The 20,559-nt window shown below is 37.1% G+C and overlaps 1 protein-coding gene across 1 annotated transcript in view; it reads left to right on the top strand.

The window, feature by feature from the left end:
* SYCP2L (synaptonemal complex protein 2 like) overlaps nucleotides 1-20,559 on the top strand; it is a 101,968-nt gene that overhangs the window by 19,859 nt on the left and 61,550 nt on the right. Inside the window, exons 13-19 of the mRNA XM_058553913.1 lie at nucleotides 256-348; nucleotides 448-508; nucleotides 6,777-6,919; nucleotides 17,691-17,781; nucleotides 18,277-18,371; nucleotides 18,932-18,989; nucleotides 19,094-19,175. Of these exons, the coding sequence (XP_058409896.1) occupies nucleotides 256-348; nucleotides 448-508; nucleotides 6,777-6,919; nucleotides 17,691-17,781; nucleotides 18,277-18,371; nucleotides 18,932-18,989; nucleotides 19,094-19,175 (623 nt within the window). The remainder of the gene's footprint in view (nucleotides 1-255; nucleotides 349-447; nucleotides 509-6,776; nucleotides 6,920-17,690; nucleotides 17,782-18,276; nucleotides 18,372-18,931; nucleotides 18,990-19,093; nucleotides 19,176-20,559) is intronic.

The following is a 20,559-nucleotide window of genomic DNA, read 5'->3' as shown; positions in this document are numbered from 1 at the left end:
TGACACATTTAAACATCTGTTAAATAGCTAAGGATAGTGAGGTTTTTTTTTTTTTTTTCAGAAGTAGCTTAGTTAAATAAAAGTGAGACCTCCCTGTTTTGCAGAAATGAATAAGGTAATACAGAGCGACCCTATAACATTAGGGTAGTGTTGTTCTGGGAAAAGCAGAAGTTCTGTTTTTAGTGGAATAATTTTCATCTGATGCTTTAACATGATATTTATGTGTATAATTTATGCTGAAATTATATCTTACAGATGAGAAAACCAGCAGATGAAAAATTAGAGAAATTTTGGATTGATTTCAACCTAGGAAGTCACAGTGTAACTTTTTATATAGACAATACTGAGGTAATCATGTTTGATTCCTGTTCAAACCTAAGCACTTAGAGATTGTTCATTTGCAAGTATGTGTTATGTGCTCATGAATTTCACTTATTGTTTTCCAAGAGTGCTCTGTGGGACTCAGTAATACTTTTGAAGGAAACAGTGATTAACTTCAACATAACAGGTAAGATGATAACTCTAAACTACCCCACATTTAGTTCTGAGAATTCGTCCTGTTTATAGTTGCAGTATTTGTTTAGTTAATTCTGGAACAGACTTTGATGGTGCCTTGAGCTGGAAGAGAGGTGGTGTAGGGCGGGAGAAGGAGCACGGTGCTCAGGACCAGGGTGCAGGGGTACGGAACTGGTAATTTGTTTGCTTTGTGAGTTTGGTGTACAATTACTTCCCTGATTTTCTCATTGCAAAAATGGTTTAGTTCCTCAAAAAATTAAAAATAGAGGGGGTCAGCACATGGCATAGCAGGTAAGTTTGTGTGCTCTGCTTTGGTGGCCCGGGGTTTGCAGGTTTGGATCCCGGGTGCAGACCTACGCACCACTTATCAAGCCATGCTGTGGCCACATCCCATATAAAGTAGAGGAAGATGGGCACTGATGTTAGCCCAGGGCCAATCTTCCTCAGCAAAAAAGAGGAGGATTGGCAACAGATGTTAGCTCAGGGCTAATCTTCCTCAAAAAAAAATTAAAAATAGAATTACTATATGATCCAGGAATTTCAGTTCTATATATATCCAGAAGAATTGAAGGCAGGACTTGAAGAGATATTTCCACACCCGTGTTCATTGCAGCATTCACAATAGCCAAGAGGTGGAAGCAACATAAGTGTTCACTGATGGATGAATAGATAAACAAAATGTGGTATATACATACAGTGGAATATTATTCAGCTTTAAAAAGGAAGGAAATTTTGACACATGCTACAACATGGGTGAACCTTGAGCACATTATGCTAAGTGAAATAAGCTAGTCACAAAAAGACAAATATTGTATGATTCCACTTATATGACGTATCTAAAGTACTCAAATTGATAGAGACATAGAGTAGAATGGTGGTTACTAGGGGCTGTGCAGACGGGAGAATGGGGAGTTGTTGTTTACCAGGTACAGAGTTTCAGATTTGCAAGATGAAAAAGTTCTGGAGATCTGTTGTACTACAACGTGAATACACTCAACACTACTGAACTGTACACTTAAAAATGGTTAACATGGGGGGCCCACCCTGTAGCCTAGTGGTTAAGTTTGGTGCACTTCACCTTGGCAGCCTGGGTTTGGTTCCCAGGCGCAGACCTACACCACTTGTTGGTGGCCATGTTGTGGTGGCGACCCATGTACAAAATAGAGGAAGATTGGCACAGATGTTAGCTCAGGGCAAATCTTCCTCAGGAAAACAAAACAAAACGTTAACATGGTAAAGGTTATGTTTTGTACCACAATTTAAAAAAATGGTTATGGTACCTGCCCTCCCTCTTCCACAGATTTATAGTAATAATCAATGAATTTATGTGGGTATGTACTACCTCTATTTAAATATCATCCCTCTGACTCCCCCCTCTTAAACCTCCATCACCCACCTTTCTTCTTGGCTTGGTAGATAGAGTTGAGGGGCATGAAATCAGGAGTGATCCTTTTCTGGATGTGTACAAGTAACTTGTTGGTCTAGTTCAGCATTTCAGCTACAATTACACTTGATCAGGATTCCTGAATTGGGTCTTTAAAGAAAAAGGGACTTTTTGAAAGTAACTCAGTAAATGTAACATTTTTAAGTAAATAGGTTTATTAAAGAATTAAAATTAAATATTATGTAATTATATGGATATTATACTTCACTTCTTTGCGCAAAGGATTTAGGTCAGCTTGCATATTTACACCAAAATCATAAAAACGGAAAATTGGAATCACAGACAAGAAGAAAATTGTCTATCATGAAGGCTAATCTAAAATGGCCACCATGGAAATTCAAATTTGGTGCTTAGCTTCCTGAAAGCCTGGGTGAAAGGTGAAACATGATCTGTAACATGATTCTCATCATATACATCCTGGGGAAGACAAATCCTTCTTAGCCTTGAACTCTTACTGAAGATCCTCCTATGGGACCACTTAGGATGAGGTAATCCTTCCTCAGCCCTGAGTTTCCCTGGCTGGAATTTCTTGAGTACATAAGTTAACTTCAGTGTTCTGTAAAAGGATAATTTTTGAAAAGGTGAAATCCTTATCTTCATACAAATATTAAATGAATGTGCGTTGAAGATTATTTGATCATTAATAAATGAGGAAGTCAGTAAGATGTAATAACCGGTTCAAAGGAGAATTTGAAAAACCACATGTCTATAAGCAATGCTGAAATTAATTTACAAATAGATTTAAGACTAGACAGTTGCATTCCACAGACACAATTTGAATTTCTATGGATAAGAATCACTTTTTTCATTCTGATTAGTTTTCTACAATTTACAGATTTGTAAAATAGCTCAAGACAATGAAAAGCACAAATAACCCAGGAGAGCTTCTAGACAGGCACCCAGCAACTTTTTGGCCCATTTCAAAATATTTCACCATTTTCTGTATGTACTACTTTTCAGTGCTTGTGAGAATTTGTTCCAGTGTGTAGGAATTTTGAATTTATCCCTTTGGATATTATTAGAAAAAGAGAGAAATTTGGGAGAAGGATAGATTAGGCAGTAAAGCAAATGGCAGGAGAGGAGGAGAGACTTGCACAGTGAAGCTCTGGGAGAACAAAGAGAGGATGAAGAGAAGTGAGCCTCAATTTTGGAACTATATGTTGATATCTGAGGAGGCTAGAAGTTGCAAGAACTGAGAGAGATGGTACAAGAAAACTTGTTTCCTTTACTCAAAACACTTCTGACACCAAACGTTTGAAATTTTCCCTCACATTAAGCAGTTCTGACACTAACTACCTGGAGTTGGTGGGGTCTGCACAACTTTCAGTCCCACAAGACTGCCTGCACGTAAGACACTAATTGCAAGTCCTAGGTTGCCACCTGTACTTCAGACCAACCAGCTGTAAGTCCAGGGCTTCCCAAAACCTCCTCCTCAGGTTTGATAATTTGCTATAATGGTTCACAGAACTCAGCGAAACACTTATAAATTACCAGTTTATTATAAAGGGTTTAATAAAGAGTACAGATGAACAGCCAGATGAAGAGGTACACAGGGCAAGATCCAGAAGGGTCCTGAGTGCAGGAGCTTCTGTCCCTGTGAAATTGGGGTGCACCATCCTCCCGACACATGGATGTGTTCACCAACCCAGAAGCTCTCTGAACCCCTAGTTAAGGGATTTTTATGGAGGCTTTATCATGTAGGCATGACGGATTATTAACTCAATCTCTGGCTCCCCTCCCCACTTTGGAGGTTGAGGAGTGGGCCTGAGAGTTCCAACCCTCTAATCATGCCTTAGTCTTTCTGGAACCAGCTCAGGTCCTGAAGCTGTCTAGGGGCCCCTAGCCACCAGTCATCTGATTAGTATACAAAAGACACTCATCATTCCAGGGATTCCAAGGATCTTAGAAGTTCTTATGTCAGAAATCAGGGCGAAAGACCAAATATTAAAAGAAAAGATGCTCCTAGCACTCAGGAAATTACAAGGGTTTTAGAAACTCTGTATCAAGAACCTGGGCAGAGGCCAAATATATATTTCTTATTGTGTCACTGATGGGAAGAGTTAGCAGTTAGGTAGTCACAGAATTAGAAAGACAGTATCTATTGAATTGGAAGTACCTCGCATCTGTAGAAAGGCAAGGAGTTTATAAACATCTCACTAGAAATGTAACTTAAATGCAATCATAAAAATTAAGAGTAACTTTGTGTAGTCATTGCCTGTTACTATTAATTTAAGATACATAAAGTATCATTGGTATTTACTCTAAGTCAATATTTTAGGGGCCGGCCCTGTGGCTTAGCGGTTAAGTGCTGCGCTCCGCTACTGGTGGCTCGGGTTTGGATCCGGGCGCACACCGACACATCGCTTCTCTGACCATGCTGAGGCTGCGTCCCACATACAGCAACTAGAAGGATGTGCAACTATGACATACAACTATCTACTGGGGCTTTGGGGGAGGGGGAAAGAGGAGGATTGGCAATAGATGTTAGCTCAGAGCCCGTCTTCCTCAGCAAAAAAAAAAAAAAAAACAGGAGGATTAGCACGGATGTTAGCTCAGGGCTGATCTCCCTCACACACACACCAAAAAAAGTCAATATTTTAGAAAGACTTCCTTGGATTTTCTGACTTTGGTACCATTAACATTGCCTTTCATATTTTAAGTTCCTGAACTCCAAACTTTGCTACTGTAGTAGTTTTTAAGAACCAACTTGCCAAAGTTAATATTTGATACTTCAGTAGTATCACATTTCTGTGAGACTTATTTATAAAGTGCCTCACAGTATCTGGAGGAAGTAGGTGTTACTTTCTATTTTTATAGCCGAGGAAACTGAAGATTGTCTAGCAAACTCAACAAGAAAGGCTAGTTTTGTAAGCATAGCTCTTCTTGCTAAGGAGTTGCCAATGTTTTAGTAGCATGTTGAGCACTTGGTGCAGCCCTCAGGCTATTTATTCTGATCTTTGTAGTCATGCATTGAGGATTCATTCTGAAAAATGTGTCATTATGTGATTTGGTCATTGTGCAAACATCATAGAGTGCACTTATTGCTGAACCAAAGTGGATCTGCTTCTTGGTGAGTTGAAATCAAAGCCTTCACCAGAAGTAGTTGTCACACAAAGTAAAGTTTATTTGCAGCAAATAAGGCGACCACGAGGAATCCTTTCTAAAGTTGTGGCTCCCCGAGCAAGGGAAAGCAGAGGAGTGAATATTCAAAAGGGAGAGGGAGGTATTCGCTTTTGCAGGCTCAGTTGGAAAATATGCTTCCACGTACATCACATGTTATGGTAATAAGGCCTAAGCTCCTCCTGGGGAGGAGATTTTAACATTAAAATGAAGCAAAGGTAATATCTTGTGACACCTGCACAGATGGGCCAAGAAGTGCCCTTTTGTGACGGAGTTTGGACTGGTTCATGGCGGTTGGGGATTGCACATCTTAACTAAAAGAAACAATTTGGAGAAACAGTTAAGTGTTTCCAAAACCTCCTTTGAGTTAACCCTGGGCAGTCAGTTTGTGACAGACTTATGCAAATGGTATAGCTTACTATACACCTAGGCTATATGGTACTAATCTTATGGGTCCACCATTGTACATATGGTCCATTGCTGACCGAAAGGTCATTATGCTGCCCGTGACAGTATGTTTACGTTGAAGCCCACAGCCCCACTAGCTGTTTACTTTTTCAGATATTGTTTGAATTACTTTTGTTGCAAGATTTCAGAGACTTTCCCTGCAGTGACTAAATATCTAGTAAGATCAGTATTTTGAGGGATTGCAGAGATTTACTCTAGCCGATACTGTTCCATAGAAATATAATGTGAGCCACATATTTAATTAAAAATTTTTTAGTAGCCACATTAAAAAGTTTTTTTTTAAGTGGGCTAATTTTAATAATATGTATTTAACCCAATATATTCAAAATATTAACATGTAATCAATATAAGAAATTTGTGAGATATTTTACCTTCTCTTTTTTTGTACCAAGTCTTCACAAACTGATGTATGTTTTATGTGTATGGCACATCTCAATTTGTACTAGCCATATTTCAAGTACTCAGTAGCCGCAGACCTAGACCCAGGTGTGTCTTGCTCTTGTTTCCTCTTTCTGTTCTCATCAATTTGAGACTTAGCTTTGCCTGCTCTTTCACGGACTTGACTCTCTTTTCTTTTCTGCTGCTTCCAACTCAGCTTGTACTTACTGTGGCTTATTCTTGGCTCTCTTTGAATTTTGATCTAAGCTCTTTTCTCTTCTAAAACCAATCACTATTTGTCAGTAAAGGGCTGACGTCCTGGAAGGGGGCCCTCAAGGAGACTGTTGTTTGAAAAGCACTTCTCTCTGGGATGTTTCCATTTCTCCTCTTTAAGTAGAGTCTATTGAAATGAAGATGTATTATTCCATTTTGCATATTGGGAACAGTGAGTTTTAGTTTGAATTTTAGAAATGAGTGAGATCTGAGAGAGAGAGAATGAGAATGAATGTTGTGCATATATATTGGAAAGTGTAAGACCTGTTGCAAATGATAGCTTTGAATTCACAAAATGCTCTTTTAAAATAGTTATCTAAAATTCAATCCATCTTCATTGCTATGCTAAGTTACTTCCTATTTCTGCAAGATTGACCACTTAATCATATTGTGTGTATAAAAACACACATGTGCATCTAATAACAATAATTTCAAAGTAACTTTAATAGTATTTCTTTTCAATTTCTCATTGTAGAAAAATCTGGACAGTTGAAAAATGCAAGTGCAGTTATTTAAAATTTTAAAACACAACTTTTCAGTATGTTTATCTGCATTTGTATACTTTATTTTTTGCCAGAAACTGAGAAGATGAAGATGCTCATTATTAACCTGAATCCTATTAATATCAGAAACAAAGAAGTAACAAAAATAGAAATCCATTTTGATTTGCAATTCAACATATCAGAAGCCTCCATTAAAGCTTTAGGAGAAGACAAACAGGTGGCAGGTTTAATTCTTTTTGATTATTTAAATGTTTTAGTATGTTTTCATGTCTCTTAAATTTCCATGTTGAGTTTTCTAAATTGAGATATAATTGACATATAACATTATATCAGTTTCAGATTTATAACATAATGATTCAATATTTGTGTATATTGTAAAATGATCACCACAATAAGTCTAGTTAACTGCCATCACCATAGTTACAAATTTTCTTTTCTTGTTGTGAAAACTTTTAATTTTCTTTTGGCAACTTTCAAATATGCACTATAGTATATTAACTATAGTCAATATGCTGTACATTACATCCTCATAACTTATTTATTTTACAACTGGAAATTTGTACCTTTTGACTCCCTTCACTCACCTGCCCACCCCTCACCCCCGCCTTTTTAATTCTTTGAGGACCCTCCATACTGTTTTCCATAGTGGCTGTGGATATATGATTTGCAGATATTTTCTCCCATTTGGTAGGTTGCCTTTTCATTTTGTTGATAGTTTCCTTTGCTGTACAGAACCTATTTAGTTTGATGTAGTCTCTGTTTGTTTTTGCTTTTGATCTTTTGCTTTTGGTGTCATATCCAAAAATCATTGCCAAGACTGATATCAAGGAGCTTACTGCCTATGTTTTCTTCTAGGAGTTTTATGGTTTCGGGTCTTACGTTCAACTCTAATCCATTTTGAATTGATTTTTGTGTAAGGTGTAAGATAGTGGTCCAGTTTCATTCTTTTGCATATGATTGTCCAGTTTTCCCAACACCATTTATTAAAGAGATTGTCTTATTCCAATTCTATATTCTTGGCTCCTTTGTTGTAAATTAATTGATCATATATGCATGGGTTTATTTCTGGGGTCTCTCTTCCATTGATCTGTGTGTCTGTTTTTAATGCCAATACCATACTATTTTGATTACTATAGCTTTGTAGTATGGTTTGAAATCAGAAAGCATGATGCCTCCAGCTTTGTTCTTCTTCCTCAGGATTGGTTTGGCTATTTGGGGTCTTTTGTGGTTCCATACAAATTTTAGGATTGTTTATTCTATTTCTGTGAAAAATGCTGTTGGAATTTTGATAGGGATTGCATTGAATCCGTAGATTGCTTTGAGTAGTATGGACATCTTAACAATATTAATTCTTCCAATCCATGAGCACAGAGTATCTTTCCATTTATTTGTGTCTTTTTCAATTTCTTTCATCAATGTCTCATAGTTTTCAGCATACAGGTCTCTCACTTCCTTGGTTAAATTTACTCCTAGGTATTTTATTCTTTTTGATGCTATTGTAATGGGATTGTTTTCTTAATTTCTCTTCTTGATAGTTTGTTATTAGTATATAGAAATGTGACAGATTTTTGTGTGTTGATTTTGTATCCTGCAACTTTACTGAATTTGTTTATTTGTTCTAACAGTTTTTTGGTGGAATCTTGAGGGTTTTCTGTATATAATATCATGTCATGCAACTAGTAACAGTTTTATTTCTTCCTTGCTGATGATGACTTTTATTTCTTTTCCTCGCCTATTTTCTCTGGCTAAAACTTCCAATAATATGTTTAAAAGTGGTAAAGTGGGCACCCTTGTCTTGTTCCTCATTTTAGAGGAAAGGCTTTCAGTTTTTCATTACTGAGTGTGGTGTTAGCTGTGGGCTTGTCATATATAGCCTTTATTATGTTGAGGTATGTTCCCTCTATCCTTACTTTGTTGAGAATTTTTATCAAAAATGGATATTGAATATTGTCAGATGCTTTTTCTGCATCTATTGAGATATCATATGATTTTTATTCTTCATTTTGTTAATGTGGTGTATCATATTGATTGATTTGCAGAAGTTGACGTATCCTTGCATCTCAGGGATAAATCCCACTTGATCATGGTGTATGACCTTTTTAATGTATTGTTGAATTGAGTTTGCTAATGTTTTGTGGAGGATTTTCTTATCTGTGTTCATCGGGTATCGGCGTGTCATTTTCTTTTCTTCTGGCATCCTTGTCTGGTTTAGGTATCAGGATAATGCTGGCCTCATAAAATGAGTTTTGAAGTGTTCCCTTCTCTTCTGTTCTTTGGAAGGGTTTGCAAAATATTAATATCAATTCTTCTTTGAATGTTTAGTAGACTTCATCACTGAAGCTGACTTTTATTTGTTGGGAGGTTTTTAATTACTGATTCAATCTCCTTACTAGTAATTGTTCTGCTGTGATTTTCTGTTTCCTCTTAATTCAGTCTTGGTAGTTTGTTTGTTTTAGGAATTTATCCATTTCTTCTACATTGTCCAGTTTGTTGGCATATAGTTCATAGTAGTCTCTTTTGATGCTTTGCATTATGTGGTATATTATGTGTATTATGTGGTATTTTATTTCTCATTTTATCTATTTGAGTCCTCTCTCCTTTTTTCTTGGTGGGTCTAGCTAAAGATTTGTCAATGTTTTTTATCTTTTTGAAAGATATCAGTTTAATTGATCTTTTCTATTGTCTTTTTAGTCTCTGTGTCATTTACTTCCACTCTGATCTTTGTTATTTCCTTCCATCTACTAACTTTTCATTATTCTTCTTTTTCTAGTTTTTGTGGTGAAAAGTTAGGTTGTTTATTTGAGATCTTTTTTGTTTTTTGATGTAGGCATTTATTGCTATGAACTTCCCTTTTAGAACTGCTTTTGCTGCATCCCATAAGTTGGTATGTTGTATTTCCATTTTTGTTTGTCTCAAGGTATTTTTTTATTTTTTCTTTTGATTTCTTCTTTGACCTATTGGTTGTTCTGAAGCATATTGTTGAGTCTCCACATATTTGTGAATTTTCTACTTTTCTTCTTGTAATTGATTTCTAGTTTTATCCCATTGCGGTTGGAAAAGATACTTGATATGATATCAGTCTTCTTACATTCATTAAGACTTACGTTGTGGCCTAACATATGACCTATCGTGGAGAATGTTCCGTGTGAGCTTAAGAAGAATGTGTATTCTGTGTGTTCTTTTTAATGGAATGTTCTGTGTATGTCTCTTAAGTCCATTTGGTCTAACATGTCATTTAAGATCAATGTTTCCTTATTGATTTTCTGTCTGTATGATCTGTCCATTCATTAAGTGCGGTAAAATCCCTACTATTGTGTTGCTGTCTACTTCTCCCTTTAGATTGTTAGTATTTACTTGATATATTTAGGTGCTCCTACATTAGATGTATAAATATTTACAAATCTTCTATCCTCTTGTTGGATTGACCCCTTTAGCATTATATACTGACCTTCTTTGTCTCTTATTGCAGTCTTTGTCTTAAAGTCTATTTTGTCTGATGAAAGTATAGCTACCCCAGCTTTCTGTTTCCGTTTGCGTGGAATATCTTTTCCATCCCTTCACTTTCAATCTGTGTGTGTCTTTACAAGTGAAGTGAGTCTCTTGTAGGCAGCATATAGATGGATCTTGTTTTTTGTCTATTCAGCCACTCTATGTCTTTTGATTATAGAATTGAATCTATTTACATTTAAAGTAATTATTGATAGATATACACTTATTGCCATTTTGTTATTTATTTTCTGGCTGTTTTGTAATTCCTCTGTTTCTTTCTTGTTCTCTTCCTGTGTGATTTGATGATTTTCCATAGTGGTATACTTAGAGTCCTTTCTCTTTTATCTTTTTTGTATCTACAATAGGTTTTTGCTTTGTGATTACCAAGAGGCTTGCATAAAACAACTTATACTTAAGTCGGTTTTAAGTTGATAACAATTTGATCTCACCCTAAAGCTCTACATTTTTATTCCACCACACATTTCATGGTTTTGATGTCACATTTACATCTTTTTATCTTGTGTATTCCTTAACAAAGTATTGTAGTCATAGTTATTTTTACTACTTTTGTCTTTTAACCCTCCCACTAACTTTATAAGTGATTAACCTACTACCTTTACAACATTAGATTATTCTGAATTTTACTATATTTTTACCTTTACCAGTGAGATTCATACTTTCATATGGTTTCCTGCGCTAATTAGCACCCTTCGTTTCTGCTTAAAGAAATCCCTTTAATATTTCTTGTAAGGATGGTCTAGTAGTGATGAACTCCTTTAACTTTTGCTTATCTGGAAAACTCTCTCTCCTTCAATTCTGAACTGACAACTTTGCTAGGTAGAGTATTCTTGGTGTTCTTTCAGCACTTTGAATATATTGTGCCACACCCTTCTGCAAAGTTTCTGCTGAGAAAACCACTGATAGTCTTATAGGGGTTCCCTTGAATGTAACAAGTTTTTCTTTTGCTGCTTTTAAGATTCTCTCTTTGTCTTTAACTTTTGACACTTTACTTATAATGTGTCTTGGTGTGGGTCTTCTTGGGTTCATCTTTGTTGGAACTCTCTGGGATTCCTAGATTTTGGATGTGTATTTCCTTCCCCAGGTTAGGGAAGTTTTCAGACATTATTTCTTCAAATAAAGTTTCTGCCCCTTTCTCTCCCTCTTGCCTGGGGACCCCTTATAATGTGAATGTTGGTCCACTTGATGTTGCCCCTAAGCTATCCTCACTATTTTTTGTTCTTCTTTTGTTTTTGCTGCTCTGATTGGGTGAGTTCCACTGCCCTGTCCCTAGTCCTTTCTTCTGCTTCATCTAGTCTGCTCTTGAGGCCCTCTAGTGTATTTTTCAGTTCAGTTATTGGGTTCTTCAGTTCTGTGACTTCTATTTGATAATTTCTTTTATTTTCTTTCTTTGTTGAAGTTCTCGTTATGTTCATACATTCTTCTCCCAAATTCAGTGAGCATCTTTATGATCATTATTTTGAACTCTTTATCAGGTAAATCACATCTCCTTTTCGTTAAGGCCTTTTTCCAAAGTTTTATCTTGTTCTTACATTTGGAACATATTCCTGTGTTTCTTCGTTTTCCTTGACTCTCTGTGTTGGTTTCTATGCATTAGATTAAAATAGCCACCTCTCACAACCTGTGCCCTGTGAGGATATGAACCTTATCATTCAACTCTGCCCTAGCTCTTGGTTGTCTCTCAAACCTTTGTGATTGTCCAAGCAGCCTCTTTTATTTTAAGTGGCTCCCAGTAGTTGAGGGTGTGCCAAGACCTGTTGGCGTCCAAAAAGAGAGGATCTCAGCACCTCAATTTAGGCTGATTGGAAGCCAGACCCTCAGGAAGCAGCTTTTAAAGCATGCAAATATATACAGTCCTATGAGACTGCAAGCGCAAGGCTTGCTGGCTGCCAGAGCCAGGTGATCTAGAGGTATGCCCTGGGCAGCAGCCACAAAAATTGGGGCACCAAGTGATGATACAAACGCCATTCTGGGAGATACCCACAAGCTGTAGCAAGGGAGAGGGAGAGTGCAAAGGTGGCATCCACTGGCCTCTGTCCCTAGAGAGCACCCCAGTAGCCTCTAGACATATGCCCAACCAGAAGCCTGCCCCTTGGGCCAAAGCTCCAGGACAAGCAAATAGGCTTTTTTCACAGAAAGACTGGGATGTGTTTTAGTCTGCTGTTTGTGCTGTGCCCTAGGGGTGGTAGCTGGCAAGGAATTGGCTCTCCAGTTGTTACAGTCCTATAAGACACAGGAAGGCAAGCCATGCTGGCCACGAGAACCTAGCAATCAAGGGAGATCACCTGAGTGGCAGCCATAAAAGCTGGGCACCAGGTGTAGAAATGGGATACCAGATGCGAGTACAAGCCCTCTGGGAGATATTGGTGCTCTGGAGCACAGCAGAGGGAGAGCTTGAAGATAGTGCCTCCCTTTTGAGGTCTCTGGAGAGGTTTACAGTTGGCCCTGAGATGTGTGTTTAATTAGAAGCTTGCCTCTCCAGCAGCAGCTATGAAGATAAGCTAATAGGCCTCTTTCACAGAAAGACTGGGACGTGTTTTAGTCTGCTGTTTGTGCTGTGCCCTGGGGGTGGTAGCAGGTTAAGAACTCTTCTCCATAGGTTACAGTCCTTTGAGACCTGTGAATGTAAGCCCCACTGGCCACCAGAGCCAGGCAATCTAGAGGTGTCCCCTGGGTGGCAGCCACAAAAATCAGGGTGCCAGCTGAGGGTGCAAGCGTCTTTCCAGGAGAAGGTTGGAATTGCATTGAATCTGGTAGATTGCTTTGGGTAGTAAGAAATCTTAACAATATTAAATCTTCCAATCTCTGAGTATGTAATATCTTTCCATTTATTTATGTTTTCTTCATTTTCTTTCATAAATGTCTTATAGTGTTCAGTGTATAGGTCTTTCACTTCCATGGTTAAGTTTATTCCTGGTATTTTATTCTTTTTGATGCTATTGTAATGGGATTTTTTTCTTAATTTCTCTTCCTGATAGTTTGTTATTAGTGTATAGCAATGCAACAGATTTTTGTATATTGATTTTGTATCCTGCAACTTTACTAAATTCATTTATTCTAACATTTTTTTAATGGAATCTTTAGGGTTTTCTATATAATGTCATGTCATGCAAAAAGTACAAGCCAATGGTAACAGTTTTATTTCTTCCTTTCTGGTGATGCCATTTGTTTCTTTTTTCTTGCCTAATTGCTCTGGCTAGGACTTCAAATAATATGTTGAATAAAGTGGCGCGAGTGGGCATCTTTGTCTTGTTCCTGATCTTAGAGGAAAAGCTTCTAATTTTTTACCAGTGAGTATGATGATAGCTGTGGGCTTGTCATAAATGGCCTTTATTATTTTGAGGTGTATGTTCCCCCTATACCCACTTTGTTGAGAGTTTTTGTCATGAATAGGTGTTCGGTTTTGTCAAATTCTTTTTCTGCATCTATTGAGATAATAATATGATTTTTATTCTTCATTTTATTAATGTGGTGTATCACATTGATTGATTTGGAGTTGTTGAAGCATCTTTGCATCCCAGGGATAAATCCCACTTGATCATGGTGTATGATCCCTTTAATGTATTGTTGAATTCAGTTTGCTAATATTTTGTTGAGGATTTTCCTGTGTTCATCAGGGATATTGGCTTGTCATTTTCTTTTCTTCTGGCATCCTTGTCTGGTTTTGATATCGGGGTAATGCTGGCTTCATAAAATGAGTTTGGTGGTATTCCCTTCTCTTCTATTTTTTGGAAGAGTTTGAGAAGGATTGGTATTAATTCTTCTTTGAATGTTTTGTAGAATTTACCAGTGAAGCTGTCTGGTCCTGAACTTTTGTTTCTTTGGAGGTTTTTGATCACAGGCATACCTTATAGATATTGTGTGTTCAGTTCCAGATCACTGCAATAAAGTGAATATCGCAATAAAGCAAGTAACACGAATTTTTTGGTTTCCCGGTGTATATAAAAGTTATGTTTACACTATAACGTAGTCTGTTACGTGTGCAATAGAGTTATGTCTAAAAAACATGTACATACATTAAAGTAAAAAATGCTTTATCTCTAAAAAATGTTAACCACCATCTGAGCCTTCAGCGAGTCGTAATCTTTTTGCTGGTGGAGGGTCTTGCTTTGATGTTGATGGCTGCTGACTGATGGGGTGGTGGTTGCTGAAGGTTGGGCTGGCTGTGGCAATTTCTTAAAATAAGATGACAATCAACATTGATTGACTCTTCCTTTCACAAACGATTTCTCTGTAGCGTGTGATGCTGTTTGATAGCATATCACCCACAGTAGAACTTCTTTCAAAATTGGAGTCAATCCTCTCAAACCCTGCTGTTGCTTTATCAACTAAGTTTATGAAATATTCTAAATCATTTCTTGTCATTTCAACAATCTTCACAACATCTTCACCAGGAATAGTTTCCATCTCAAGAAACCACTTTCTTTGCTCATCCATAAGAAGCAACTCCTCATCGGTTAAAGTTTTATCACGAGATTGCAGCAATTCAGTCACATCTTCAGGCTCCACTTCTAATTCTAGTTCTCCTGCTATTTCCACCACATCTGCAGTTACTTCCTCCATTGAAGTCTTGAACTCATCAAAGTCATCCATGAAGGTTGGAATCAACTTCTTCAAACTGCTGTTACTGTTGATATTTTGACCTCTTCCCATGAATCATGAATGTTCTTTTTTGTGTGTGTGAGGAAGATTAGCCCTGAGCTAATGTCTTTGCCCAACTTCCTCTACTTTATATGGGACGCCGCCAAAGCATGGCTTGACAAGCAGTGCATCAGTCTGCACCTGGGATCCGAACCTGCAAACCCTGGGCCGCCAAAGTGGAATGTGCAAACTTAACTGCTACGCCACCAGGCCGGCCCCAATCATGAATGTTCTTAATGGCATCTAGACTTGTGAATCTTTTCCAGAAGGTTTTCAATTTACTTTGCCCAGATCCATCAGAAGAATCACTATGACAGCTTTAGACTTATGAAATATATTTCTTAAATAATAATACTTGAAAGTTGAAATTACTCCTTGATCTATGGACTGCAGAATGGGTATTGTGTTAGCAGTCATGAAAACATTAATCTCACTGTACATCTCCATCAGAGTGCCTGGATGACCAGGTATATTGTCAATGAGCAGTAATATTTTGAAAGGAGTCTTTTTTTCTAAGGAGTAGGTTTCAACAGTGTTCTTAAAATATTCAGTAAACCGTGTTGTAGACTGATGTACTGTCATCCAGGCTTTGTTGTTCCATTTATAGAGTGCAAGCAGAGTAAATTTAGCATGATTGTTAAGGGCCCTAGGATTTTGAGAATGGCAAATGAGCGTTGGCTTCAGCTTAAAGTTCCCAGCTACATTAGCCCGTAAAAAGAGAGTCAGCCTGTCCTTTAAAGCTTTGAAGCCAGACATTGACTTCTCCTCTCTAGCTATGAAAGTCCTGGATGGCATTTCTTCCAATATAACACTGTTTCATCTACATTGAAAATCTGTTGTTTAGTGTACCACCTTCATGAATTATCTTGGCTAGATCTTCTGGATAACTCGCTGCAGCTTCTACATCAGCACTTGCTGCTTCACCTTGCACTTTTATGTTATGGAGACGACTTCTTTCCTTAAACCTCATAAATCAACCTCTGCTAGCTTCAAACTTTTCTTCTGCAGCTTCCTCACCTCTCTCAGCCTTCATAGAATTGAAGAGAGTTAGGACCTTGCTCTGGATTAGGGTTTGGTTTAAAGAAATGTTGTGGCTGTTTTGATCTTCTATCCAGACTACTAAAACTTTCTCCATATCAGCAATAAGGCTGTTTCAGTTTATTATCATTAATGTATTCACTGGAGTAGCACTTTTGGTTCTTTTGAGAACTTTTCCTTTGCATTCACAATTTGGCTAAGCGTTTGGCATAACAGGCCAACCTTTTGGCCTATCTTGGCTTTTGACCTGCCTTCCTCACTAAGCTTAATCATTTTTAGCTTTTTATTTAAAGTGAGAGATGTGTGATTCTTCCTTTCACTTGAACACTTAGAGGCCATTGTAGGGTTATTAAATTGGCCTAATTTCAATATTGTTGTGTCTCAGGGAATAGGGAGGCCTAAGGAGAGGGAGAGAGACAGTGGAATGGTGGTCAGTGGAGCAGTCAGAACACACATAACAGTTATCTACTGTTTGCCATGCAGATCATGGCACAGTTTGTGATGCCCCAAAACAATTACAATAGTAACATCAAAGATCAGTGATCACAGTTCACCATAAAAAATATAATAATAAGGAAAAGTTTGAAATATTGCTAAAATTACCAAGATGTGATAGACACAAAGTGAACAAATGCTGTTGGAAAAATGGCACTGATAGAGTCACCACAAACCTTCAACTTGTAAAAAAAAAAAAAAAATGCAATGTATGCGAAGCACAATACAGCAAAGTGCAATAAAATGAAGTATGCCTGTACTGATCCAGTCTCCTTACTAATAATCAGTCTGTTCAGATTTTTTATTTCTCATGATTCGGTCTTGGTAGGTTGCATGTTTCTAGGAATTTATTCATTTTTTCTAGGTAGTCAAATATTTGGTATATAATTGTTTGTAGTAGTTTCTTATGGTCCTTTGTATTTCTGTGGTATCAGTTGTGTTGTATCCTCTTCATTTCTGATTTTATTTATTTGAGCCTTCTCTCTTTTTTTCTTGGTGAGTCTAGCTAAAGGTTTATCAATTTTGTTCTTTCTGTAGAACAAGCTCTTAGTTTCATTGATCTTTCCTATTGTCTTTTTAGTCTCTATTTCATTTATTTCTACTTTGATTTTTATTTCCTTCTGTCTACTAGCTTTGACTTCATTTGTTATTTTTTTAGTTCCTTGAGGTGTAAAATTAGGTTGTTTATTTGAGATCTTTCTTGTTTCTTAGTGTAAGCATTTATCAATATGAACTTCCCTCTTAGACCTGCTTTTGCTGTGTCTCATAAGTTTTGGTATGTTGTATTTCCATTTTCATTTGTCAAAAGACATTTTTTTAATTTCTCTTTTGATTTTGTCTTTGACCCACTGGTTTTTCAGAAGCATGTTATCTAATCTCCACATATTTGTGAATTTTCCACTTTGCTTCTTGTAATTGATTTCTAGTTTCATACCATTGTGCTTGGAAAATATGCTTTATAGAATTTCAGTCTTCTTAAATTTATTAAGACTTGTGTTGTAGCTGAACATATGATCCATCCTGGATAATGTTCCATGTGCACATGAGAAGAATGTGTATTTTGTTGCTTTTCAGTGGAATGTTCTGTATACATCTGTTAAGATCCTCTGGTCTAATGTGTCATTTAAGGCTGATGTTTCCTTATTGATTTTCTGTCTGAGTGATCTATCCATTGATGTAAGTGGGGTATTAAATTCCCCTACTGTTATTGTATTGCTGTCTATTTCTCTCTTTAGGTCTGTTAATATTAAAACTTTTTCAAGATTATTGCTTTTACAAGTCAGGTGGCTTTTGACTTGCATTTTCAGGTGTTGCCTGATCAGACAAAATTCTCAGAACTTTTTGGTAAATTTGAGAAAGAAGACACTGAGTTTCCCACCAGCCACAAAAGAGAGACAGGTATATTTGAAAATAAAATTTTTTACTCTGAATTCCATATAGAAGCAATGATAAAACCTTACTTGGGAGAGATCACTGAACACCTATGGTCAATGAGAGTCACTAATGTGTTATTGTACTTTTGGAGAAAGAAAAGCTGCTAATTAAGCCTTGAATTGTTTTCCCTACTGAAACAGTCTTTCTTGGAGTCAACTGGAAATCACAGAGGAGAAAAAATGATGGGTGGTGGGAGGCAAGAGGTGAGGTTGTGGAGGGGCCTGTGTACCCACAAAGCTGGCCCTGCACAGATTGTATGTCTCTTATGAGTTCCACCCCAAGGCTGTTTTCCCGGGTGCCCATAGATTTTCAATATAAGATTTGAGGCAGGACCTAATTACCAGCTCTTACCAGAAGATGGCAGTGTACCAGCAGTATGCATCCCATGAAGAGCAGTTGGAGGGTGTGACCAGTGTTGTGCATGGGTTGTTTTTAATACTATTTTCTTAATGTCTGTAGACCAAGCAGAAGAATCCCCCGAGCTGGCAGAGTTAACAAGTGCTGGAGATGACCGTTGCCTAATAACTCTTCCCTTTAACCAGTCTGAGCCTGCCGTGAGTATGGGGAGCTTAGAACAAGATCCTGAACAGTGTCTACCAGATTGTCTCCTTGGGAAGTTGTATGTTTATCCCAACAATTCTGATGCTTTGGAAAACATTTTTGTAAGTCTTCCTTTTTGTTTTTTTGGTGAGGAAAATTGGCCCTGAGCTAACATCTGTGCCAGTCTTCCTCTATTTTATATGTAGGATGCTGCCACAACATGGCTTGATGAGTGGTGTGTGGGTCTGTGCTGGGGATTTGAACTCGTGAACTCCGAGCCACTGAAGTAGAGCGCATGAACTTAACCACTACGCGACCAGGCTGGCCCCTATAAGTCTTCCTTTGATGTTTCTTTTAGTGACTTTGAGATACTCTGATTGTCTTTGGGAGTGGCAAATCTCCTGAGGGTGGATATCAATTTTTTGCAATAGCCAATAGTCATTTGGAGCCAAGTCTAAGAACGAAGAGCCTGGTATCTTAGTATTCAATGGAAATGCTTTTCTTTGAAGGTGTAAAGGGGCTCCAAAAGAATTTCAAAGGCACCATAATTTAATATGTATTTATTTTTTTGCAGCAAACAAATACAACTGATCGTTCACCTGAAAAATCAAAACTGGACGATACACAGAAAGGTCAGATTTTTTTTTTTATCTGTCATAAGTACAATTGAGTGGTATATTTAAATGTTTACTTGAGATGCCTAACAATTTTTGTTTGTAATTTTCATGGTGGAAAGTTACTTCAAAACTTGAGAATTCTTCAGATTTACAAGAACCATCAGTAAAAATTCAGGTTTCTGAATTAAATGACAAATCTAGGTAAGTGATTTTTCCAAACTAATAAACCATGTAGATTGCTGTTAATGTGATTGTTAATGTACCATTTGACTGTCTAGGTTTTCCCCCTTTCCTGCCTCTGGCCATGCCCCACAGAAGGAGAGAGCATTGTGTAGTTTTCTGTAGAATAATTTGAGCAGGACTGGAATGTTCTGACCTATGGGTCTTTACCATTATACCCCCAGTGTTACGTTTGGCAATGTATTTTTCTGCAGCAAAACACTAAATATTCCCAGCCAGAAAACATATGTCACTTGGCATTAATTTATTTGCCACTTTTCTATGTAGGCCTCTGAAGAATGGGTCATAGCTTTTTTTATAGCTTTATTGAGATCTACTTGAAATAAAATCAACTGTACATATTTAAAGTGTAAATTTGATGAGTTTTGACATATGTCTACACCCAGGAATTATCACCACAATCAAGATAAAGACCACATCTATCATCTTCAAGAATTTTCTCCTGCCCCTTTGAAATCTCTCCCTCCTGCCTTCTTCATTCCCACCCTCACCCCTGGAAATCACTGATCTGCTTTCTGCCACTATAGATGAGTTTGTAGTTTTAAAAATCGTATATAAATGGAATCAAACAGTATGCACTCTTCTTTTTTCTAGCTTCTTTCACTCAGTGTACTTATTTTGAGGTTCATCCATTTTGTGTATAACAACAGTTCATTCTTTTATATTGCTGAGTGGTATTCCATTGTATGGACATACCACAATTTGTTTATCCATTCACCTGTTGATGGACATTTGAGGAGTTTCTAGTTTTTTGTTGTTACAAGTAAAGCCCTTAGGATTCATGTATAAATCTTTGTATGGACATGTGTTTTCTTTTCTTTTGGGTTAATACATGGGAATAGAATGGCTGGATCATAGTTGGTGTGTGTTTAACTTTTTAAAAAACTGCCCTAATGTTTTCCAAAGTGGTTGCAGATTTTATATTCCCACCAGCAGTCTCTGAGAGTTCTAGTGGATAGACATTCTTGCCAATACTTAGTGATGTCAGTCTTTTTCATCTTAGCCATTCCAGTGAAAGTGTAGTGGTATTTCATTGTGTTTTTAATTTGCATTTCCCTAATGACTAATGGTGTTGAGCATCTTTTCATGTGTTTATTTTTCATCTATATATCATCTTGGGTAAAGTGTCTTCAAATCTTTTACCCACTTTAAAAAAATTGGGTTATTTTTCTTGTTATTGAGTTATAAGTGTTTTTTATTTTTTCTACATACAAGTCTTTTATCAGATATGTTTTGCATATATTTTCTTCCTGTCTGTGACTTACCTTTTTATTTTTATAACAGTGTCTTTTAAAGAGTAAAAGATTTTCATTTTTATAAAGTCCAATTTATTGATTTCTTTTTC

The sequence above is a fragment of the Diceros bicornis genome, chromosome 14, assembly GCF_020826845.1.
Source record: "Diceros bicornis minor isolate mBicDic1 chromosome 14, mDicBic1.mat.cur, whole genome shotgun sequence".
Lineage (NCBI taxonomy): Eukaryota > Metazoa > Chordata > Mammalia > Perissodactyla > Rhinocerotidae > Diceros > Diceros bicornis.
This window is presented reverse-complemented; position numbering and strand designations above follow the sequence as displayed.